The sequence below is a fragment of the Scyliorhinus torazame genome, chromosome 4, assembly GCF_047496885.1.
Source record: "Scyliorhinus torazame isolate Kashiwa2021f chromosome 4, sScyTor2.1, whole genome shotgun sequence".
NCBI classification, from domain to species: Eukaryota; Metazoa; Chordata; class Chondrichthyes; order Carcharhiniformes; family Scyliorhinidae; genus Scyliorhinus; species Scyliorhinus torazame.
In genome coordinates this window covers 109532184-109557631 of record NC_092710.1, presented here as the reverse complement: position 1 = coordinate 109557631, position 25448 = coordinate 109532184, and the positions used below count along the sequence as shown (strand labels likewise).

The 25448-nt window shown below is 47.4% G+C and overlaps 1 protein-coding gene across 2 annotated transcripts; it reads right to left on the bottom strand.

The window, feature by feature from the left end:
• Positions 1 to 1573: 1573 nt before the first annotated feature.
• Positions 1574 to 25400, bottom strand: sprtn (SprT-like N-terminal domain). 2 transcript variants are annotated; one of them, XM_072498466.1, is made up of 5 exons: positions 25132 to 25400; positions 23967 to 24066; positions 17872 to 18000; positions 4972 to 5239; positions 1574 to 2626 (listed from the first exon to the last, which is right to left on the bottom strand). In XM_072498466.1, exons 1-5 carry the CDS (start codon positions 25359 to 25361, stop codon positions 1830 to 1832), a joined length of 1524 nt encoding a protein of 507 aa, XP_072354567.1. In that variant the 5' UTR covers positions 25362 to 25400; the 3' UTR covers positions 1574 to 1829. The 2 variants fall into 2 exon arrangements, with proteins under 2 accessions (XP_072354567.1, XP_072354568.1); XM_072498467.1 differs by lacking the exon at positions 17872 to 18000.
• Positions 25401 to 25448: the final 48 nt, after the last annotated feature.

Genomic DNA, 25448 nt, shown 5'->3' with positions numbered 1-25448 from the left:
GTAAAGTTGTACGGATCTTATTTGTGTTGTAATGCCAATTATTTAGGGTAATATTTTGTTCAACTCTCATATCCTAAAGAAACAGTACGAAGTCTTACAACACCAGGTTAAAGTCCAACAGGTTTGTTTCGATGTCACTAGCTTTCGGAGCGCTGCTCCTTCACCTGAGGAAGGAGCTGTGCTCCGTAAGCTAGTGATATCGAAACAAACCTGTTGGACTTTAACCTGGTGTTGTAAGACTTCGTACTGTGCTCACCCCAGTCCAACGCCGGCATCTCCACATCATCCTAAAGAAACACAAGGGGCAGAAATAGACCATTAGATCAAGGTTCATCCATACCTCAATTCGATTTACCCTCTATAGCTCCATATTCTATAATGTTATCAAACCAGGTCTCCCACTGACCTCAAGGCCTTTTGGAGAGGATTCGGAATTTTACTACCCATGTGGAAAAGTGCTTCTCAATTCTCTTCTTGAAGAGACTGAATCCAAGATGGTGATGACTGAAGCCAACTAGATTTGGTCTTTCTGCAAGTCTAAAGACAATGACAAAGCACCGCACAAGAGGCTTCTCAAGAAGGTCAAAACCTTTGGTATTAGGGATCAGGGACTGAGCGGCATTGAGAACTGGCTGGAAGGCCACAGATTTGTTTGAAGACCAACTAGAAGTGGTATCTTGGTGGGATGCATGTTGGCAACACTGCTGTTATTTTTTTATGATCTAGAAGGCAGCATTGGAAGCAGGATGACATTTTGCAGATGACACCAAGATCTGTCTGGATGTTAAGCGAAGTTCAACAGCTGCAGCAGATCTTGATGTTCTGGGGAATTGGGCTTGTGACTGGAAAATTACATTTTATGTGGAAAAGTGGTGTTATGCAAATAGCCTCAACATATTCACCCTTCAGAGAAAGACATTAAAAGATATACGCATTCCAATGTACAAATCTCCAATGATTATACCAATATATAAATATATACAGAGCAATACCACGGAACTAACAGAGCAAAGTGTTGAGTACATTCAATTGACCGTTGATTAAGGCATCCTATTTTCTCTTTGTACAAGACCTTGGTTGGAACACTGTCCAGTTTTGGTCTCACGTGTTATATTGAGTCTGTATGAAGGGTGCAGGAGGAGCAGCAATAGGCCATTTAAAGCACCTGAGTTACCACGATGAGAATCTGAACTCAAAAGCATAGACTTTGGGATGATTGCTCAACTATAACAGGAAGGAATAATAAATGGTTACCAGTTAGTTTATTCCAATTAAATGAATTGGGGAGGACTAGGGGTCAAAATGTCTCACTCTCAAGACCAAATTTTCCCCCAACCCACATACACATACAAACAAACACAAAAGTACGATGGACTTTCAGAAACAGGATACTGTCTCAGGAATTCAAGTTCCTTCTAGCAAGAGCTGGACCTGTTTCTGGCTAGCGCCTCTAACCAAAATTAGGTAATGATGATGATAATGGAATGCTAAACAGAACCGGAGTTATCTCCTGAACTTGATGAATCAAAGAGATATTTCCCACCCAATACATTCCGAATACATCAACCTGGAATTAGGACAATCAACTTTATTAGTGCATAATTCAAAATTATTTTACGACGCTAAAATGGTTGCAAATCCCAACATAAAAATAAACATTATTCTGCAGTAAAGTGTAAAAGCATTGTTTACATTATTCAAATTAAATTGGCAACATCTTTCAGAAAATGACACTAAATAAATAAAACTACCTTTATAAATCTTTCCTGGAGATTTTGACTGACTGACAACATTAAGATAAAACTCATGGTCCACGTTCTCTTCCCCCATCACTGGAGACAGGAATCTAGGTGTTGGTTAATTTCAGACGGCAAGACAGCAGATTGACAGATAGGGCAGTTAACAGGTGCATTGTTGGTGTTGGTATTGCCAGCGGGGCTGCCCATCTGTGATGCTGTTACGCTCATGCTATTCCAGCTATGCCAATTAGGCGTGTCTGCCTTCCCAGACGTGCCTGCTGTAACAGATTGGCTGCCCAGTCTGTGTGCTGGTGATCTATCAAATGCACGAACGATGGACTCTCCAGGGAAGGACGGCTCAGCACAAACCTTTTTTCTGGTGTTTGGGCCAGTGGCAGACTGGCCTGATTGCCGAGGAGTCCTGTGTAGTTCAGAGGCAGGTCTTTTTTGGCTACTTTTAGGCACTGTCCCCTTCACAGAGTTCATTGGTTTTGTCCTGCCAATCTTAACAGGTGATCCATTGACACTGATAAAAGCCTTGTTATTGCTGACGGATCTTTTAGGAGTTTTTGAGCCTGTACCGTTGCTGGGTTTTTTCAGCAACCACTCCGTGAGGACAGAGGGCGATCCTGCATCCAGCCAGACAGGATCAGATGAATTTGCAGCAGCCTGCGGGGAAGTTCTCTGCTGGTTGGATTCAACAGCCCGAGACCCGGATTCGTGACCCAGGGAAACAAACTGGGAGGGTGGGCTGAGCAACCTGCTGCTCTCAGGAATCTTGCCGAAGGGCGTACGTTGAGAGGGTGAGTCCATGTTCCTGCCTCCGAGGACATGTCCGTTTCCATTGAACGGGATGACAGAACGAATGTCCACACCTGGAGATTTAACTGAACAAAACAGGACAAAGTTAAATGCTTACTGGCTTCAGCTGATTACACACTACGCCAAACTTCAAAGTAAATGAACTGAAATCACTGACCGATCTGGACCATTAGTTTCAATACTGTGTAAATTATACTACATAGTGTGCATCATATTGATCGTAACAATAGAGGTTGAGTAAAACTGATGGAGGGCATTGTACAGTTACGTGAGCATGTATAAAGAATCACGGGCGGCATGTGGCGTTGTGGTTAGCATTGGGACTGCGGCACTGAGGACACGGGTTCGAATCCCAGTCCTGGTCACTGTCCGTGTGGAGTTTGCACATTCTCCCCATATCTGCGTGGGTTTCACCCCCACAACCCAAAGATATGCAGGGTAGGTGCATCGGACACACTAAATTGCCTCTTTATTGGAAAAGAAAAATAATTGGCTACTCTAAAAAAATCGCTAACAGTAATTTCAGGAATGACAAAATCAGGGTCTTCAAATTGTCAGTTTGTTGAATAAGCTTTCCACAAAAAAGGAGCAAGTGAAATTGGACATTGAGCATGAACAGCAGTGTTTTTGGAAAGTCAAGCGGAGTTTACACAATCAGGGCATTACTGCATCGCCCTAATAGTACCTGAGTGCTTCTAATCAGTGAAAGTATTAGTAACATCAGGCGATAAGAAAAGAGAATGGTGCTCAGAAAAAGGGAATCGTAATTTTATCAATTGAGTTTAAGCAGATACAGGTGGGAGAATTGATGGCTGGTTATTTGAACACAAATTTACTGACAGGGTATGGGCTGAGAGAGGAGGTGTATGTTTCACTCTCCTGGTGGCTGATACAATTATTCTGATTGATCATTATTGCCAGCCTCAGCATTTTGTTTCATGTTTCAATCTGAAGGCCCTGTTTTTCTGTTCTGGGTAATCCATTACATAATAAATCTATTTCAAGATGGTCTGTTTTTTCCCTTCAACTGGAAAGCAGGATGGAATTGTGCCCATTATCAGGACGTGAACATCACTGACAATGTCAGCATTTATTGCCCTCGAGGCGATAAGCCTTCCTGCAGTTGTTGTAGTCAATGTGATGAAGGTTCTCTCGTGGTAGTGTAGTGGTTATATTATTGAACTAGCAATCCAGGGGATTGGACTAATGATCCAGAGATGAAAGTTCAAATCTCACCATGAATTTTACATCAGTATAAAAAATTCTGTAATTTAAAAGCTGATTTGTCATAAACAACCAGTCCTTTAGAGCAGGAAACCAACCTGCCATCCTTACCTGGTCTGGGCCTTAACATCACTCCAGTCTCAACTGCTCTCTGGAGTGGGCCAAGCCTTGGAGAAAGGTAACTTGCAGACAGGAGAATCAGCCCCCTTAAATACATATGTGGGACACAGCATGTCAAGTGGAAATTAGTGCCTCAATTTAGTGCCATGTTGTTTCTGGATAATATTTGGAGGGGGTATCAATAATTGGCCAAACTAGACAGACATTTATTTATTTTAAAACAGGCTAAATAATACAGTGAAGCGAGCAGTCCGAATGAGGCTGGAGATAGGAGTCAAACTAGTTAGACGGGGGCAGCACGGTGGTGCAGTGGGTTAGCCCTGCAGCCTCACGGCGCCAAGGTCCCAGGTTCAATCCCGGCTCTGGGTCACTGTCCGTGTGGAGTTTGCACATTCTCCCCATGTTTGCGTGGGTATCGCCCCCACAACTCAAAAGATGTGCAGGCTAGGTAGATTGGCCACACTAAATTGCCCCTTAATTGGAAAAATGAATTGGGTACTCTGAACTAGTTAGGCTAAATCCTTCAATTTCTTTTTGAGATCCTTGAAAAGACAAAGATGCATAAAACAAATCCCATAATCTTAATCTCAGATTAGCCCCTGCGTTCCTTCTGTCATGTTGCAGTAGAGATGTAGTGAGTTCCAGTGACCAGTCCTGATGGGATTGCAGACAGAATTCACAATTTATAAACCAACCAAAAGTAATGTGACGTTTGGCAAATTCAGCTGCTTAGCATCTCAAGCATAAAAGAGTTAAACCAGTGGAGCATCAATTCTGAATTGCAGCCAAAACACCAACTCTCAAGTGTGCTGTCCTTTTGAAAAGGTAGACAGTTAATGAAGGTGTAGTCTCAGTCGCACACTGTTTAACACTCGGAAAATAAGAAACCAGAGACAAAATATCTATTTTTAATTCACAGTAACCAATATAGAATAATCATTCCCCCTTAAACTTCAGTGGATGATGCTATACTGGACACCATTACTCAGATGGCACAAAGTAACTTTTGCCATCTGTAAAGACAATACAAATTGTTGGCACAGCCACCCACCCAGGGACTAATTACCTCCATCCTTTGGCGATTTTGATAGCTGCACAGGCTTTTCCCCATGTTTCCCTTTCTTTGCCTTGTAGTTCTCAGGCTCTTTGACTTTGGTATAGGTTCCGCCGCAGGTCTGCTGATGCTCATCCCACCAGGGGTCTCGAGCCGATGGTGCTCTGTTCATCGCCCTCTTAACATATCCAAAATATGGCCTCCTGCTTTGACAGGGCCCGTCACAACGCCACCAGTGCTGCCGGTATTCATCCACCTCATCATGGAAATCATGATAAATCTGAAAGAGAGACGTTTTTGTAACACTGAAAAAAGAAACTGCATATCTATTAATTTGTGGGTACACTTGTGGCCAGTGTGAAGGCGCAAGGGTGGCTTTTAATAATTCAAATCATTAAACCAGCAAGTACTACAAATTAGTTTCATCTTAGTGGCAGTTACAACATCTATTCTCAGCATTTAACAGAGCGCACCAGCTATCAAAAGTTAATAAAAATGTACAACAACCTGCATTAAAATTATTTCAGGTCAGCATTTGTTGCACATCACCCATTGCCCTGGAGGTGGTGGTAAATTGCTGCCGTGAACTGCTGCAGTCCACGTGGTGTTGGTACACATAAAAGTGCTGTTAGGGAGTTTCACGTGGTGTTGGTACACACAAAAGTGCTGTTAGGAAGGGAGTTCCAAGATTTTAAATCAATTGACAGTAAAGGAACCACGATATAGTTCCAAGTCAGGATGGTGTTTGACTTGCAGGGGAACTTGAAGGTGGGGTGCTCCCATGCGTTCTTCTAGGTGGCAAGAGGTTGAGAGTTTGGAAGGTGCCGTCAAAGAATTTCTGCAACGCATCTAGTCGATTGTACACACTGCTGCCCCTGTGAGTCAGTGGTGGAATAAGTGATGAAGATGGTGGATAGGGGTTCAATCAAGCAAGTTGCTTTGTCCTGGATGGCATCATGTTTTGGAGTACCTTTGGAGTCAAACAAATGAAGAGTATTCCATCACACTTGTGCCATCCAGATGGTGGAGACTGGGCATCAGGTGGTCAGTTACTTGCCTCAGAATTGCCAACCTATGATCGGCTCGTATTTATGTGGTTGGTCCAGTCCATTATTTGGTCAATTGTTTTTTTCAAATATGTTCATTAAAAAATTTTCATATTAAAACCATCCAACACAATGAAACAAAATTACACAATAGAAGAAACAAACAATACCACATGTGCACTTTAACCAATAAAACTAAACTAAACTCCCCAACTAATGGTGACTAGCTCCTTAAATAAAGGAAATGAATGGCTGCTATCCTCAGTAGAACCCTTCTACTTACCTTCTCATCAGCCCAATGCATTTCATCATTTCCTCTGGGCCCAACGGGGATCCCAACTCCTTGCTCCTCTCCACCTCCACCGCTGGGATGAATAAGCTGTCCAAAAGTCAGTTCTGACCTATTGCTCAGCCGGAGGCTTCGATCTATAGGGGTGAGTTCTGGTGGTTCACCTCAAGAATGGAGAGCACTGGCCTCTGCTGCTCTGCCCTCGCCATCTTCACCATGGGCGCTCTATAGGAGATAATCTCCCCTGAGAACCACCTTAAGGGCTTCTCACAGTGTGGAAGGAGAAAGTGACTCACTTTAATCAAATTTTATATAATCCCCAGTGACAGTAGACACGTGTTCACAGAATTTCTTGTCCGTTAATAATATTGTGTCTAACCTCCATGGCAGTCGCATTTACAACACAATTTAGGTTCCCATCCAAAATAAGCTGCTACAAATCTAAATCGGGGAAGGAGGCCAGCAGGTGAATAAAATTAGTATCGCCCCAGTCTGGGGCATGAATATTAACCAGAACCACTGGAGTGCCCCCCACCCCAAAGAGCCACGGACAATAACATGTCTGCCATAGGGGTCAGCCAAGATCTTAGAGGCAGAAAACTGAACCATTTTGTTAATTAATATTGCTGCATCCTCGGGCAGCACGGTGGCGCAGTGGTTAGCACTGGAACTACAGCGCTGAGGACCCGGGTTCGAATCCTGGCCCTGGGTCACTGTCCATGTGGAGTTTGCACATTCTCCCCGTGCCTGCGTGGGTTTCACCCCCACAAACAAAAGATGTGCAGGTTAGGTGGATTGGCCACGCTAAATTTCCCCTTAATTGGGGAAAAAAATAATTGGGTACTCTTAAATTTTTTTTATTTTTTTTTTTAAATTGCTGCACCTCTGGCTATTCAAAGACTTGTCCGACCCACCCTTACTGCAGCCCTGCAAATGAGACTCTTGCAAAAACACATCGGAGTTTAATCTGTTAAGGTGAGCAAATACTCTTGACTTTTCACTGAGCCTTTCAGGTGACATTCCAGGTGACCAAATGAATTAGGGATTTCCCATCCCTCCTCAATCCGGATTCAGCCATTTCCACCAAGCAAGGTTACCCAAAAGATACATAAAAGGCCTAGCAACAAGGCCCACCCAAGGTCACCAAACCAAATCACAAGGCTAAACGAAGAAAATACTGCAGGTACAGTCAGCAAAGTACCCCCACCCCTCGAATACTATCTCACGTACAAATAGAAGAAAGACAAACACAAACAACTGCCCATTGCAATTCGCGTACCGCCACAGCAAAAGCCATCTTCCGGGCCCTACACTCATCCCTGGAGCATCTCGAAAACAAGGTCTCCTACATCAGATTCCTATTCATGGACTACAGCTCTGCCTTCAATGCAATCCCAGCCAAGCTCATCTCAAAGCTCCACAACCTACGACTTGGTTCCTCCCTCTGCAACTGAACCCTTGATTTCCTGGCCCATAGACCACAATCATTAAGGATAAACAACAACACCTCCTCCCCGATAGTCCACAATAGGGGCCCCGCAAGGCTGCATACTTAACCCCTACTATACTCCCAATACACACACGACTGTGTGGAAAAGCTGTGCTCCAATTCCATCTACAAGTTTGTTGTAGTGTGCCGGATCTCAAACAACGATGAGTCAGAGTACAGGAGGGAGATAGAACCCAGTGGAGTGGTGTAATGACAACAATCTCTCCCTCAATGTCAGCAAAACTAAAGAGCTGGTCATTGACTTCAGGAAGCAAAGTATCGTACACACCCCTATCTCCATCAATGGTGCCGAGATGGATTTGGTCCGCCAACTTCAAATTCCTAGGTGTGCACATTAACAATCTGTCCTTGTCCACCTATGTCAACGCTACGACCAAGAAAGCACAACAGCGCCTTCACCTCCTCAGGAAACTAAGGAAATTCAGGATGTCCACATTGATTCTTACCAATTTGACAGATGCACAATAGAAAGCATCCTGTCTGGCTGCATCACAGCCTGGTACAGTAACTGCTCAGCCCAAGACCGTAAGAAACTAGAGTCGTGAACACAGCCCAGTCCATCATGCGAACCCGCCTCCCATCCAGTGACTTGGTCTACACCTCCCGCTGCCTTGGGAAAGCGGGCAGCGTAACAAAGATCCCTCCCACCCGGGTTATTCACTCTTCCAACTTCTTCCATCAGGCAGGAGAAACAAAAGTCTGAGAACACGCACTAACGGGTTCAAAAACAGCTTCTTCCCCATTGTTACCAAACTTCTGAATGACTCTGATGGACTGAACTGATCTCTTCACCCATCTTCTCTACTGAGTAGTACGGCACTCCGAATGCTCACCCATTGCCTGTGTCACTGTATGGAATGATCTGACTGGACTGTACGCAGAACACTTCACTGTACCTCGGTATGCTAACAAGCCTAAACAAAACAAGAACTCAAAGCTTATTATCTAAAAAAACTACTATAATGAGCTGCAGCCAATCCTTCAAAACCACTCCCATTAGCTAACTCTTAGGTTAGCAGGGAGGCTCCCAACTCGAGTTAAGAAAAATGGTTACAAACAACAAAATACTAAAACCTCATAAAACATTGTGGTCCGGCAGGGACCTATATATTTTAATGACCAACAGAACCCCACAAACCCCAAACCTAAACTGTAAAAATTCAACCCCAACAAGAAAATGCAAGAACAAAAACAGGAAACTCAAACAATGCAACAATTCAACATGCCCGTCCCCAACATCCAAACAATCACACCGCACCCAACCTGTGTTTCTTAACAAAGGAGTCCTCATCTCCTGGCACATTAAATAAATAGTCCTTTCCATCAAAAGTCACTAAGCCAAGCCGGGTACACCACATGGAACCGGACTCTTTTTGTACAGGGCGGCCATGGCTTTGTTGAACGCAGCCCTCATCTTTGCCAGCTCCACTCCCACGTTTTGTAGAACCCGCTAGTGTAGCCTTCCCATTTGACGTCTCGATGCTCTTTCACCCATCTCAGAAACAGTTCTTTCTCTTTGAAGTTATGGAACTTCACTATTACCGCACATGGTGGATCCTCAGGACGAGGTCTCTGCCAGAGTGTACGGTGGGCTTGGTCCAACTCAGGAGGGGAAATGAATCCACACTCCCGCACCATCTTACCAAACATCTCTGCAAAGTACTTTGTGGGTATTGGGCCTTCCATCCCCTCTGGAAGCCTCAAAGTTCAAATGTTTTGCCTCCTGGGCAGATTCTCGATCATTTATCTTGGCCTTCAACTATTTATTCACTTTGGCCACCAAAGACATTTTCGCTTCCAGTGAGGCAATCTGGTCACCATCTTGAAAGGACCACTTCCATTTAGGCTTTCACAGTTTCATTGGTTTTCTCCAGAGCCGCTCGGATGGGGGCTAAGGCCTCCTCCATTGATTTCCAGAGGTACTCCAACACAACCTGCCAGTGTTTATCAAATTTCTTCGCCAAGATACTCAAAAACACCTCGGGCATCAGTGGAGTGGTTGGAGCCGCAAAGGTTGTCTCCACCATTTTATCTGCCGACGAGGTCTGAGAGGCCTCCGATTCGGTCAACAAACTCCTGCTGTCCACCTTCTTTCCCCTGACTTTTCTGGGCATTTCAATCATATAGGCAGAATCCCATGAATTTTTTTTTTTAATAAACAATTTTATGGAGGTATTTTTGGCATTGTAAACAGTTAGTGTACAGTAATGTGCAAAAGACCACTCCTATCTCAAACAGTACCGCCTATTTATCACTCCTATTCTATTCTAATCTACCCCCCCGCCGCTGACATTTATTTCCCCGCGAAGAAGTCGATGAACGGTTGCCACCTTCGGGCGAACCCTAAAACAGATCGTCTTAAGGCAAACTTAATTTTTTCCCACCCTGAAAAGCTCGACATGTCCGAGAGCCATGCTTCGGTCTTTGGGGGCTTTGAGTCCCTCCAAGCCAGCAGTATACGTCGCCGGGCTACCAGGGAAGCAAAGGCCAAGACGTCATCCTCCCTCTCCTCCTGGACCCCCGGGTCTTCCGAGATTCCAAAAATTGCCACCACTGGACTCATCACCACCCTAGTTTTCAGTACCTGGGACATGACGGCCGCAAATTCCTCCCAGTATCTCTTAAGTTTTGGGCATGCCCAGAACATGTGGATGTAATTCGCTGGCCCTCCCGCACACCTAGCGCATTTATCCTCCACCCCAAAAAATTTACTCATCCGGGCCACCGTCATGTGAGCCCGGTGGACGACCTTGAACTGAATCAAGCTGAGCCTAGCACATGTTGCAGTTGAATTTAGCCTACTCAGGGCTTCCGCCCATACCCCCTCCTCCATCTCCTCGCCGAGTTCCTCCTCCCACTTGAGCTTCAGTTCCTGTGTCTGGGACTCCTCCCCTTTCATATGTCCACGGTAAATATCCGAGACTTTCCCCTCTCCTACCTCTCCCCTAGACATTACTCTGTCCTGGATCCCATTTGGCAGGAGGTGTGAGAAGGATGGGACCTGTCTACGTATGAAGTCACGTGCTTGCAAGTACCGAAAGTCATTCCCTCTGACTAGACCGAATTTCTCCTCCAAGGCCCTCATGCTCGAGAAGCGCCCCCCCCCCCCAACCAAGAACATATCGCCCATCCTTCCCACCCCCACTCGCCGCCATGCTCGGAATCCACCGTCCATACTCCCTGGGGCGATTTGGTGGTTATCGCATATTGGAGACTAGACCGATGCTCCCACATCCCCTACATGCCTCCTCCACTGGCCCCAGATCCGCAGGGCTGCCACCACTACCGGGCTGGTGGAGTACCTGGCCGGCGGGAGCAGTAGAGGGGCTGTGACCAGGGCTGCCAAATTGGCGCCCCTGCACAAAGCCGCCTCCACTCACCCCCAAATAGACCCCGTACCCACCATCCAACTCCTTATCATGGCTATGTTGGCCGCCCAGTAGTAGTTGCTGAGGTTCGGCAGCGCCAGCCCCCCCTCGCTACGGTTCCTCTCAAGCATCGCTTTCTTCACCCGCGGGGACTTCCCCGCCCAGACAAAGCCCATAATAATCTTGTTGACCCTTTTGAAGAAGGACTGTGGGATGAAAATCAGGAGGCACTGAAAAATAAACAGGAATCTTGGGAGGATTGTCATCTTTACCGTCTGCACTCTCCCCGCAAGTGATAGCGGGAGTGCATCCCATCTCCTGAGCTCGCTCTTCATTTGTTCCACCACTCTAGTCAAATTTAGCTTATGCAGCCTGCCCCAGTCTCGTGCCACCTGTATCCCCAAGTATCGGAAACTTTCTCCGACCATCCTAAATGGCAGCCCTTCAACCTGTTCTCCTGGCCCCTCGCCTGCACTACAAACATCTCACTCTTAGCCATGTTCAGTTTGTACCCTGAAAGCCTGCCAAATTCTTTCAATATTCCCAGTATACTGTCCATCCCAGCCAGCGGGTCCGATACGTACAGGAGCAGGTTGTCCGCGTACAGCGATACCCTGTGTTCCACCCCTCCCCTAATCATATCCTTCCACCCCCTCGCAGCTCTCAGGGCAATCGCCAGTGGCTCTATGGCCAGTGCAAACAGCAACGGGGAGAGTGGGCATCCCTGTCTGGTCCCCCGGTGTAGTCTGAAGTACCCTGATGTCCTATTCGTCCTCACGCTAGCTTTTGGGGCCTGGTACAAAAGTCAAACCCAGTCAACAAAGCCCTCCCCGAACCCAAACCGTCCGAGTACCTCCCACAGAGTCCCACTCCACCCGGTCAAACGCCTTCTCGGCATCCTTTGCCACCACTGCCTCTACCTCTCTGCCCTCCGGGGGCATCATGATCACATTGAGTAGTCTTCTCAAGTTGGCTACCAGCTGTCTGCCTTTCACAAACCCTGTTTGGTCTTCCCCCATTACCTCCGGGATACAGTCCTCAATTCTAAGCACCAAGATCTTAGCCAGGAGCTTGGCGTCGACATTGATCAGGGAGATTGGTCTATATGATCCACACGCTTCCGGGTCTTTATCCCGTTTTAATATCAGCGAAATGGTAGCCTGTGACATCAATGGGGGTAGCGTCCCTCACCTCGTTAAATACCCTAGTCAGCACCGGCCCCACTATCTCCGAGAACGTTTTGTAGAACGCCACTGGGTATCCATCCGGCCCCTGGGATTTAGCCGACTGCATGGCCTTCAAGCCCCCCCAGTACTTCCTCAGCTCTGATCGGGGCCCCCAGTCCGTCTACCATCCCCCTACCCACTTTTGGGAAGGTCAGTCCGTCTAAGAAACGCTTCATCTCCTCCGGCTCCCCAGGGGGTTCCGAGGTATAGAGCTTGCTGTAAAACTCCCGAAACACCCTGTTCAGTCCTGACGGGTCACCCACTGTTCTCCATACCGTCCACTATCCTGCTTATTTCTCTGGCCGCCTCCTTCCTCCTGAGTTGCTGCGCAAGCATTCTACTAGCTTTCTCCCCATGCTCATAGACCACAACCTTTGCCTTCCTGAGTTGTTCCACTGCCCTGCTCATGGACAACACTCCCAACTCGGCCTGCAGTCTCCGTCTATCTCTAAGTAGGTCCTCCCTCGAGGCCTCTGCGTATTCCTTATCCTTGACCAGTCTGTCCATCTCCGTTCTGTCCGTTCCATCTGTGCCCGAATTGAAATCAGCTCCCCCCTTACCACCGCGTTCAGCGCCTCCCACAGGGTCGCTGCTGAGACTTCCTCGGTGTCATTAACCTGCAGGTTGTCCTGCATGCACTTCCGCAGTCTCTCGCACACCCCCGCCTCTGCTAACAATCCTACGTCCAACCTCCATTGCGGGCGCTGGTAGCTCCCTCTGCAGACTTGCAGATCAACCCAGTACGGGCATGATCTGAGATGGTGATCACCAAGTACTCCGTAGTTTTTACCCCGTCTACACAGTCCCTGCTCATGATGAAAAAAATTGATTCTCGAGGATACTTTATGAACACGCGAGTAGAACGAATATTCCCTTCCCGTCGACCGTCTGGCTCTCCGTGGGTCTTACCCCCCCCCCCCATCTGCTCAATGAACCCCCTCAGTTCCCTTGCCATCGCTGGGAGCCTACCCATTCTGGAGCATGACCTGTCTAGTCCAGGGTCGAGGACCGTGTTGAAGTCCCCACCCATGATCAGCTTGCGTGAATCTAAGTCTGGGATTTTCCCCAGCATCTTTTAAGGGCACCTGCCCCCCCCCCTTGCCGATCAACCACCCCCCTTCTTGGGCCCGCCCCCCACCCACGTCCGCACCCCTCCCAGTTCGCCTCCTGGCAGCTCCCATCCCCGACCTCCACTGTTACCTACTTTAGATCCCTCCCATGTCAGCAAAATAACCCCCCCCCCGTCCCACAACGCCCCTCTGTAACCCGACCCCTGCCATATACTGACCTTATGCATCCCCCCACCTGACTCCCTTGACTAGCTTCCCGCTAGCCTAGTGATTCATCCCTCCGGCGCCCACTTGTCTCGCTCCCCTTGTTCCCCGAGCTCACCCCCCCACCCATCCACACCCATCCCCCTGATGTGTCCTGCTCGAGCAGTCTCCCTGCAGTAAGGGAGCTCAAACAAAAAACAAGGGCAATCAAACAAAGACCCGAGACCGCTCCAGCTGTAATGCTGTTCCAGTTGTGTAAACAGATGAGTGATACCTATCACCCCTTTCTGCACATTAATAATAAAAACACAGCAACACAGTACCCACGTCACCCCCCGCTACATCCAATACCGTTAACCCCTATTGCTTCCCGACCACATTTCTGTTACGTTGGAAGCTCCAAAATGAGAAAAACAAAGAAAAAGCAAAAAGACAACCCAAAAGAGAGAGGGAGCACCTGTCTTCCCCCTCGCCCATTGTACCCATAGGCAGCGAAAACGGAAAAAAGCAACTACAAAGTACCTGTGAAGCAACAAAAAAAATATAAAGTCAGTCCAAGAAAACGAAGTCCCACCGACAATAATACTCAGACTCTGGTCCGTGGGCCCTCAGTTCGGCACCAGTCCCGGATTCTTTGCGAACTCCATCGCCTCATCGGGGTCCATAAAGTAGTAATGCTGGCTCTGGTGCGTGACCCAAAGCAGCGCCGGGAAAAGCAGACCGAACTTCGTGCTTTTTGAACAAAATCTCTTTAATTCTTTTAAAGGCCTTGCCACCTCCTGACTTAGGTCTTGGTAAATGCGCAGGACATTGTTGTTCCATGTACAGCTCTTCGTACTCTTTGCCCACTGAAGGACCCGCTCCTTGTCTGTGAACCTGTGGAACCTGACCACCACTGGTCGGAGGGGACCCCCCCGGTCGCGGCTGCCTCACCTGCACCGTGTGCCCCGTGCAGCTCCAGTGGTCGCGGAAAGGAGTTAGCTCCCATCAGCTGCTGCAACAGGTCTGCCACAAACGTCGTGGCGTCCGCTCCTTCAGCCCCCTCTGGGAGGCCAATAATTCTCAAATTTCGTCTGCGGGCTCGGTTTTCCAGGTCTTCAGTTCTGTCAAGCAGCCTTCTCTGTCACTCCTTCAACCCATCTATCCCTATTGCCGTGATTGTTTGTGTGTCCGCCTGTTCCTCCACCGCTTGCTCCTGCTCCTGGACCTTTTTGTCCTGGGCCTCTAGCCTTTGGTTCTCTTGCTCCACTGCTTTCTACAGCGGTTCTAAGTTATCCCGCTTCACGTCTTCAAAACTTCCTTTTATGACCTGCAGCATATTGTCCAGCGCTGCTTGGATCTTCTGGTCCGCGGTCCGGTCAGCCATCTTTGATCCCGGGTCAGCTCCCACACCACTTTGTCTCTGCCCCTTTTCCTCCTACGCTGTTTTCTGCTCTTCTTTGTTTCCATACAGCTCCGCACACTTCAATCAGCAACTTTGTGGCAGTCTTTTCTAGCGCTCAAAGTTCCGAAAAGTCGGGAAACCAGTTCCAAAAAGCCAGACGGAGTGAGAGCCACCGAATGTGTGACTCACTCCCTCATAGCCGTCACCGGAAGTCCCCCAGAATCTCATTAATTATGTGGGTTTCAAATGAAAATACTCCTGAAACTGGAAGAAAAATGCAAGAAGTGCCAGACTCTAGCGGGAGCCACCTCATGCACATCCTCCCCCTAGAACGCCACCGGAAATCAGTTTTTGGTCAATTGTAACCCCCAGCATGATGATCGTGTGGATTCAGTGATGGTAATGTCATGGAGAAATGATTAGATTCTCTATTTGGAGATGGTCATTACCTGACATTTGTATGGCACAAATGTTACTTGCCACTTATCAGCCCAAGCCTGGATATTGACCGAGTCTAGCTGCATGGACAGCTTCAATGAGGAGTCACGAATGGTGCCACATATCTCCATCTCTGACATTATGAAAGAAAGGTCATTGGATGAAGCAGTTGAGGGCGACCTCCGGTGGCGGCATTGGTGTGAGGGGTCATTTGGCAGCTCCCGCTCAAGGCAGTTTTGTTGGTCCTTTTCCCCGATTAACTGGCAGGTGATTTAACGGAAAACGGTGCAGGAATGGTGGAGGAAGACTATACTCCATCGGTGAATGGATTCGTAGACCAGAAGTGGTTGACAAAGACAGGAGCTGTTAGCGCAAGAAACTTTTCCTGCAACACAGGGAAAGAGCAACGGATCGGCCTTACCAGCCCAATGGTCAATGGAGCAGCTGGTGGACTTTTTGAATGCCAGCTGAGAAGAGAAGCTCTGGAGGACCTGGCGAAGACGCTGGACCCGCTGAAAGCGGAGATTGATCATGTGTATAGAGAGAGAGAGAGAGATTTTAATATGGTTATGGAGCCAAAATTGGATCAGTTGAGTCTGAGGTCGGGGAGGGTATCGGCGGTGGTGAGGGAATTGAAAGGGTTTATGGCACGCAAGGTCGGAGTGGACCAGTGGAGGTTCTGGTAGGCCAGGGCGAAGGAATTTTCATTGTTCATCCATGTACATAGGGTGTACTCCCGGATCGACTATTTTGTGATGGATAGGACGTTGTTGCCGGGGGTGGTTGGCTCGGAATTCTCGCCAATCGTGGACCATGCGCCGCATTGGGTGGACTTGCAGGTGAATTTTTTTGGGAGGTGGGGGAAGCGCCCACAGTGGAGGTTAGATGTGGGATTATTAGCAGATGAGGTGGTTTGTGAGCAGGTAGAGGATAGGTGTGGGTGATGCGCGAGTGGGCCTGCAAACCATGTCCACATGTTTTGGACCTGTCCGAAGCTGGAGGGATTCTGGGGAGAGGTTTACTGACATTATGTCTGAGGTGTTGAGGATGAAGGTGGTCCCGAGTCCAGAAGTGGCAATCTTTGGAGTGTCGGAAGGCTCGGGAGTCCAGGGGGCGAGAGAGGCCGATGTGCTGGCCTTTGCCTCCCTGGTAGACCGGAGACAGATCTTGTTGGAATGGAGGGACCCGCGCCGCCGAAACCGAGGCTCTGGTTAAGCAACCTCGCAGAATTCCTCAGGTTCGAAAAGATCAAGCTCGCCTTGAGGGGGACTGTGGAGGGGTTTGTTAGGAGATGGAAACCATTCATCGACTACTTCAAAAATAGGAGTGTTAGATATTTATTTGTTATTTGAAAATCCCGGTTTACTCCCTTTTTGATTGTGGTTGTGTTTGATGTATATATGTGTAAAAGCCTTAACAAAAATATATAATTTTTTTTAATGAAGCAGTTGAGGATGGTTGCGCCACCTAGGACACTACCCGGAAGAACTCCCGAGATGATTGATCAACAACCACAACCATTTCCTTTTGTACAAGGCATGACTCCAAATAGGAGAGTATTCCCCGATTCCCATTGATTTCAATACGGCCAGAGCCTCTTGCTGCCACACTCCGTCAATGTTACTTTGATGTCATTCATTTCTCCTGAAGTTCAGCTTAACCCCCTCCTTGGTTTGGGCCAAAGCTGTAATGAGTCAGGTACCTAGTGACCCTGGCAGAACCCTAAACTGGGCAACAGTGAGCAGGTTTAACCTAGCATTAGTGGAAATCTAAGATGCATAAGGAACCAGAATTGAAAGAGCGAAGAGAATTCAGAGAGATGTAGAGCTGGAGTAGCTTATGGATAGAGGGCAACGGCATTTAAACATGAGACCATAAGACATAGGAGCAGAATTAGGCCACTCGGCCCATCGAGTCTGCTCTGCCATTCAATCATGGCTGATATTTTCTCATCCCCATTTTCCTGCCTTCTCCCCATAACCCCTGATCCTCTTATTAATCAAGAACCTAGCTATCTCTGTCTTAAAGACACTCAGTGACTTGGCCTCCACAGCCTTCTGCGGCAAAGATTCCACAGATTCACCACCCTCTGGCTGAAGAAACTCCTGCTCATCTCTGTTTTAAAGGATCGTTCCTTTAGTCTGAGATGGTGTCCTCTGGTTCTAGTTTCTCCTACAAGTGGAAGCATCCTCTCCACGTCCACTCTATCCAGGCCTCGCAGTATCCTCTAAGTTTCATTAAGATCCCCCTCATCCTTCTAAACTTCAACGAGTACAGACCCAGAATCCTCAACCATTCCTCATACATCAAGTCACAACATTCACAACTGACGCTAAAAAGATAAAGATGGACTAGAATACTCCCTTTGGGTACTTACAGTCACCTTAGCTCCACTGATACTGTTGACCCTCCTCATGTGTTTGCAGAACTCAGGGCCATGAGACTCATGGTCTTTGTCATTATTTGTGACAAACAGCAAGGCATGGATCATTTCATGTAACAGTGTCTATTGGCAAAACAAAAAGGTTGAGATCACACTGTTTTAATTAGGTTAGCCTTCCAGAAATTTTCACAAAGCACAAACATTTTTAAAAATGAAATAGGAAGTCCTAAGGAAACTTGAACGTGGAGATTAAAGATGGTTATTTGGACACATATATGGCTCAAAAGAAACCAATGTTGTTGTACACTAATTGTCATCAGTCGATGTTGACTTTGAGATTTTTAAATAGTCGAGTAGCTACAAATATTACATGACTAATCTTATTGTCCAATTCCATTTTCCTTCCTATCCCAGTACTCACCGACTTCCTTGTCAAGCAAGAATCTATATAACTCAGCATTAAAAATATGCAATTACCTTGTCTCCACTGCTCTCTGGGAAAAGAGTTTGATGGACTTCGGACCCTCAAAAATCTCCACCCAAGATTTTGCCTCGAGGCTATTAACAAGGCAAAGACGAGGACATCGGTCTTCACCCTCGGCTGCAGCACCGGCGAATCTGACACCCTTGTCCACCAGCGGACAAGGCTCCAACTCGACATTAAGAATCTCTGACACGGTGTTGAAGGAGATCATCCAAAAGCTTAATGACTTGGGACACGACCAGAACATACGAGTATGGCCAGCCGGCCCCGAGGACACCGCTCACCTGTCATCCACCCCCGAAAAAACACACACATCCTCACCTTAATCAGATGAGCCTCGTGCACCACCTTGAACTGGATCAAACTAAGCCAAGCACATGAAGATGTAGAGTTAGTATTTTGTGGTGTCTCGGCCCGGGGTGGGGTGGGAGCTGCCATTCTGTTGGGCAGGGTCTCACTTTAGATACCTGGGGGTGCAGGTTGCTCGGGATTGGGGGGGCTCCATAGGTACAACATTTCTAGTTTGGTGGAGAAGGTGAAAACTGATCTGGAAAGGTGAGATGGTCTCCCTCGGGCGGTTAAAATGAACGTGTTGCCGCGATTACTGTTTATTTTATTTTTCCAATGCCTGCCGATTTTCCTGCCAAAGGCAATTTTTGGAAAGACTGAAGGAATGATTACCTCGTTCATATGGAGAGGGAAGGTGACCAGTTAGAAAGGTGCTGCTACAGAGGGGAAGGCAGGCAGGGGGTTTGGATATTCCGAAGCTGATGTATTATTACTGGGCGGCGAATGTGGAGAAGGTGCGGATCTGGGTCAGAGGGGTTGATTCCCAGTGGGGGTCAGAATGGAGGAGTTGGTGTAGGGGGTCGGGATTGAAAGCGCTAGCAACAGCGCCACTCCCGATGGCCCCGGTGAAATAATAAGGGAATCCATTATAATAGCTTCATGGAGAATGTGGAGGCAGTTTCGGCAACACTTCGGGTTGGGGGCAGGGTCAAGGAAATGCCGATTCGGGGAAACCACAGATTTGAGCCAGGGTAGTGGGGGAAAAAAAATTCGGAAATGAGGATTAAGACACAAAGATTTATTTCTTGGGGTCGGTTTGCAGGACTGAAAGAGCTGGGGGCGAAGTATGGGCTGGAGCAGGGGGAAATGTTTAGATACATGCAGGTTAGAGACTTTGCCAGGAAGGAGATACAGAGTTTCCCAGTAGAGCTGGTTTCCACATTGGAGGAGGTGCTGACGACAGGGGGAACTGGAGAAGGGGGTAGTGTCAGCAGTTTACGGGGCTATTTTGGAGGAGGAGGAGGCACCACTGGAAGGGATCAAAGCAAAGTGGGAGCAAGAGTTGTGAGAGGGTATGGAGGAAAGGTTCTGGTGTGATGTGCTCAGAGAGTGAACGCCTCCACCTTGTACACAAGGTTGGGGCCAATGCAGCTGAAGGTGGCATATAGAGCACACCTCACAAGGGCGAGGATGAGCCGGCTCTTTGAGGGAGTAGAAGGTGTGTGTGAATGTTGCGGGGGAGGGCTCCGTGAATCACGTTCATATGTTTTGGTCCTGTCCAAAGCTGGAAGGAGGTTTTTAGGGTAATCTCTAAAGTGATGCACATGGAACTGGACCCAGGCCCTCGGGAGGCCATATTGGGGATGTCGGGCCAGCCGAGGTTGGAAACAGGTGCTAAGGCAGATGTTGTAGCCTTCGCCTTGTTGATCGCCCAAAGGCAGGTCCTGCTGGGATGAAGAGTAACCTCTCTACCCTGTGCCCTGGCGTGGCGGGGGGACCTGTCGGAATTCTTAACTCTTGAGAAGGCTAAGTTTTAAGGTTAAGTCTTGAGAAGAGGGGAAGGATAGAGGGATTCTACAATTCATTATGCACTTTCAAGAATTAGAGAACATCGAACATTAGGGGGGGGGGGGGGGACGACTATGTGTTAATGCTGACTATGGGTGATTCCTGATTCCTTTGCGTTATTTGTTTATGTTAACATGCGGGTGCTCTTTGGGGGTTTGGTGGGAGAATGGGATTGCTGTTGTTGTTATGGGAATTGACATTGTATTCGTTACTGCTTATTGTTGGTGGGTGTAAATTTGGAAAAAATGTGAAAAAGGAGAATTAAAATCTATTTTTATTAAAAATGAAGACATGGAGTTGACCCTGCAAAGAGCCTCACGCCACACCTCCTCATCCAGAATAGGACCCAATTCATCCTCCCTTTTCAACTTTACCTCATTCAACATAGCAGACTCTGCTAATAGGATCTGGCCATAAATACCCAAAATACTTCCCCCACCAGACCAGGTCAAAGATAAAATCCTCCCCATCAGGGAGGACGGTGATGACAAGAGAAAAGCTTTCCACAAAAAAAAAAATTCAATTTTTTTTTTTTATAAATTAAAAAAAAATGTTTTAATCGCAAATCTGGAAATATCTAAGCAAATTTGTCCCGGGAGTTAAAGTTTTTCGACAGCTCCTCAAAAGTTGGCAAACATTCCATAGATAGGACTCCAAACCGTTCCCCTCCCATGACCTAAAGCCAACTGGCATAAAGGGATGATTACTGCAGATAGGGGCCAACAACGACATGGAGCTAAATTTAAAATGATGTCTGAACTGCTTCCAGATTCTCAGGGTGGACACCACTACTGGATTCAAAAAGCTGGCAGGAGAAAACGAAAGCACAGCAGTTACTAAAGCATCCAAACTAGAGCCCCTGCACAAACTCACCTCTATTTGCCCCCATATGGAAGTCTGAACACTAATCTACCCCAGTACTTTCTCAATATTGGCAACCCAATAATAAAAATAACAAATTGGATAAAGATAAACCACATCTGTCTATCGTTCTGGAGGAACGCCCAGGGACGCATGAACATGGCTCAGATGCATCCCATTTCCGCAAGTCTGGAATTGGGGGCAGCAATGTGGCACAGTGGTTAGCATGGCTGCCTCACGGCGCCGAGGTCCCAGGTTCGATCCCGGCTCTGGGTCATTGTCCGTGTGGAGTTTGCACATTCTCCCTGTGTCTGCATGGGTTTCGCTGCCACAACCCAAAGATGCGCAGGGTAGGTGGATTGGCCACGCTAAATTGCCCCTTAATTGGAAAAAATGAATTGGTAGTCCAAATTTTTTTTTTTTAAAGTCTGGAATTGGATTTGAGAATTATCCATGCTTATATAGACTTCAAATCTGAGTGCACTGGGTACTGGGCCAGACACCAGACTGGACTGCAACTATTTTTCAATTTGTTAAACTGCGAGGAAAGGATACTTCGCCCCAGGAGTGATTCCACTGATAAACAGATATCTTTTATATTTAAAAAAAACTTTATTGGGACAGTATTGACCACATTGTCACAGAAAAATAGCTCTACAATCAAGTTAAACAGTTCCAAACAAAAGGGAAACACTTACTACCTTATACCTCTATTTCCAATTAAGTCCATTACAGATCAAAAGCCACTTATAAATAAAGTTAGCAAATACTTGCTGTACAATTGTGTAGAGATTTGCTTTCAGAAAAGTAGAGGCACCATTTCAGACATGACCTGCAAATGCTCGTCTTTGCCAAACTAAAACATCCTACAGCCAAAACCGCCTGCTGCACACCTGGCCCCTCCCATTAATATCATCTATCTCACTATGTTCCATGCTTAGATAAGGATGAACACCACTCCCCCATAAATTATTTACACTCCAGGGAATCTCCAGCAGTCATATTGCATTAGGCATCAAGATAATGATTAAAATTAATAATTTTCTCACATTTTACGATCTCTTAATTTCAACTTTCGCAGACAGAATCTGGATACCTTAACCTAGGTTCTTAACATTACTGCAACAAAGCAGGGATTGAGGGGCTGGGGGATCTGTTTATCAATGGGAGCTTTCCTTGCTTGGAGGAGGATTTTGAACTGCCGGGAGAGAATGGGTTCTGTTATCTGCAGGTAAGGGATTTTTTACAGAGGCAGGTTTCAACCTTTCCACTTCTACCGCCACAGGGGATACAGGATAAGTAGTTTCAAAAACGAGAGTTGGGGAAGCAAAGGTCTTGGAAATTTATAAAGAGTTCATGGAGTGGGAGGGAACCCAGATAGCAGAGGTAAAGCACAAGTGGGAAGATGAGCTGGATAAGGAGCTAGAGGATCCTGTGGGAGGATTCTCTGAGCAGAGTCAACACATCCTCATCATGTGCCAGGCTTAGCCTGATACAATTCAGGGTGGTTCACCAGGCACACATGACAGTGGCCGGATGAGCAGGTTTTTTGGGGTGGAGGACAGGTGTGTGAAGTGTGCGGGAGGGCCCGCAAATCATGCCCATATGTGTTGGGCATGACTGAAGCTAAGGGGATTCTGGAAGGGATGTGCCGATGTCATGTCCACGGTGCTAAAAACGAGGGTGGCGCCGAGCCCGGAGGTGGTGATCTTTGGAGTGTCAGAAGACCCCGGAGTCCAGCGAGAGAGGCTGACGTTTGGGCCTTTGCCTCCTTGGTAGCCTGCGGATGGATCCCATTATCCTGGAGGGACTCGGAACCCCCGGAATCAGGGGTATGGGTTAGCGACATGGCTGGGTTTCTCAGGCTTCAGAAAATTAAATTTTCCCTGAGAGGATCAATGTTAGGGTTTTTCCGGAGGTGACAGCCATTTAGCGACTTCTTCGGGGAAAACTAAACTGTTAGCAGATACAATAAGGGGGGGGGGGAAATTAGGGGGGTAGGGGAAGTTAGTTTAGTTTTGGTGGGATCAGCAAGAGGAGATGGAGGGACTGGGAAATTGTGTGTATAAGCCATGTTGGCTGGGTATGGTTGTTGGTTGGGGGGGGGGGGGGATGCACGGATTTGTATTTTTTTGTTATCATAAAATCATAAATGACTTAATAAAATGTTTTCTCAAAAAAAATTACTGAAACAGATAATATTGATATACCTTCAATTCACCGAGAGGCAGAGAGAGCGAGTGAACATTAGGCTTTATTAGTCATGAACTTGCCTAGCCAGAGTCGGCTGTACAGATGAATGCCCCCCACAGGCGGCCGGTCTCTATATGGCCCCAGTGAGGAAGGAGCCCACCGGGGTTACAGTACAGTACCTGGAAGCAGCTCGTATCACCACTTCCAGGTCATAGGTTACAGTATCATGCATGCATTAGGTGAATACATTCATCACATATATAAAATACAATCCTATATTCATAAGATGTTATGAAGTTTCATGCACTTGCCACCCTCCACCGTTTACACCAGCCTCAGAAGAGGACATTTTGTTGCTTGTATAGGTCTGATATCCTGCACTTTACAAGCATCTCGCACTAGAGACTGCAATGCACAGAATCACCAGAAAGGTACTAGGACTAAAAATATTAAATTTTCAGGCAGCCACCAGCAAACTGAAAGGTGGAAAAAGCTCAAGAGACCGAATATCCTACTTGTGTTCCTTATTCAGCAGGCCCACAATCACAAACATATTTAATATCTGAACAGAGAGTCCAGACTATGCTGGATTTGAAGTGAGGTTGATGAGGAGGAAGCACAAATATATCCCTGTACCAGCCAGTCTCCCATAGAAGCATTAGAAAATATGGTACTGATGCTGCGCAACACATACCTCAACCAAGTCTCGCCTGGGTCGCAGTTTCAACAGAGGTTCACTGATGCGTATGGAGCACAGCCCTCCTTTCCCCTCATAGGAGCACACCCCCGCACAACTGAAAAAAATCCACAATGGGCCAGCACCAATTAATAATAATAATCTTTATTGTCACAAGGAGGATTACATTAACACTGCAATGAAGTTATTGTGAAAATCCCCTAGTCTCATAGAATTTCCAGTACAGAAGGAGGCCAATTGGGTCTGCACCGGCCCTTGGAAAGAGCACCCCATTTAAGCCCAGACCTCCAGCCTATCCCAGTAACCCCACCTAACCTTTTTGGACATCAAGGGCAGTTTAGCATGGCCAATCCACCCAACCTGCACATCTTTGGACTGTGGGAGGAAACCGGAGCACCCGGAGGAAACCCACGCAGACACGGGGAGAACGTGCAGACTCCACACTGACAGTGACCCAAGCCAGGAATCAAGTTAATTCAGCAGAGGAGACAGACAATGCAAAACAGATTTAAATCTGCCCTGTGAAAATTACACCGTCAAGCCAGCCAACTGTGAAAGTTTGCAGTAAACGCAACTTTTCCAACTTCAACCAAAACTAGTTTTATTCCACAGATGTAGCTAGAAGGTATCGTGACACAGCTTGGCTCACTCAAGGCCCCACCTCGTGTTGCAAGATATTGCAGATTGGAACAATGAGGTACTGAGGGAAGCACAGTAAGAAGTCTTACAACACCAGTTAAAGTCCAACAGGTTTGTTTCGATGTCACTAGCTTTCGGAGCACTGCTCCTTCCTCAGGTGAATGAAGAGGTCTGTTCCAGAAACACATATATAGACAAATTCAAAGATGCCAAACAATGCTAGGAATGTGAGCATTAGCAGGTGATTAAATCTTTACAGATCCAGAGATGGGGTAAAGAGGTGTGAATTGTACCAAGCCAGGACAGTTGGCAGGATTTCGCAGGCCAGATGGTGGGGGATGAATGTAACGTGACATGAATCCCAGGTCCCGGTTGAGGCCCGGGAATGCAGCATTGTCTGTGGTGCAACCTTATGGATCCGATGGTCCAATAAAGGCTCCGTCGGCCTGTGATAACATATCCCAGATACTCGCTCTCCACCCCCAAAGTTGTGACCTGCGGCCCTGGCGCCCCCGTTACTCACAGCGTCATCCGCGGACTCCAGCGGACCTCGACTCCGGCCAAGCGGCCCCAGAAATACAAGTCGTTAAATTGCAGGAAGAGTGCGTGAAGGTCGGGGTTGGGGTCAATCAGCTCCCACTCTTGGTCCACCACCGAGGCCGGCGGCGGTTGGGCCGGACTGGAGCCGGTGGCCCCATCGTCCTCCTGCCAGGCCGCCTGCAGCTGCAGCGCAAACAACAGGTCTCCCTCCATCCGCCCGGCCGCCCTACCCACCAACCGTCCTCCCCGTGACAACACTGACATGCGCAGTGCAGCCTCGCCCGCCCTCTCAACCCGGCC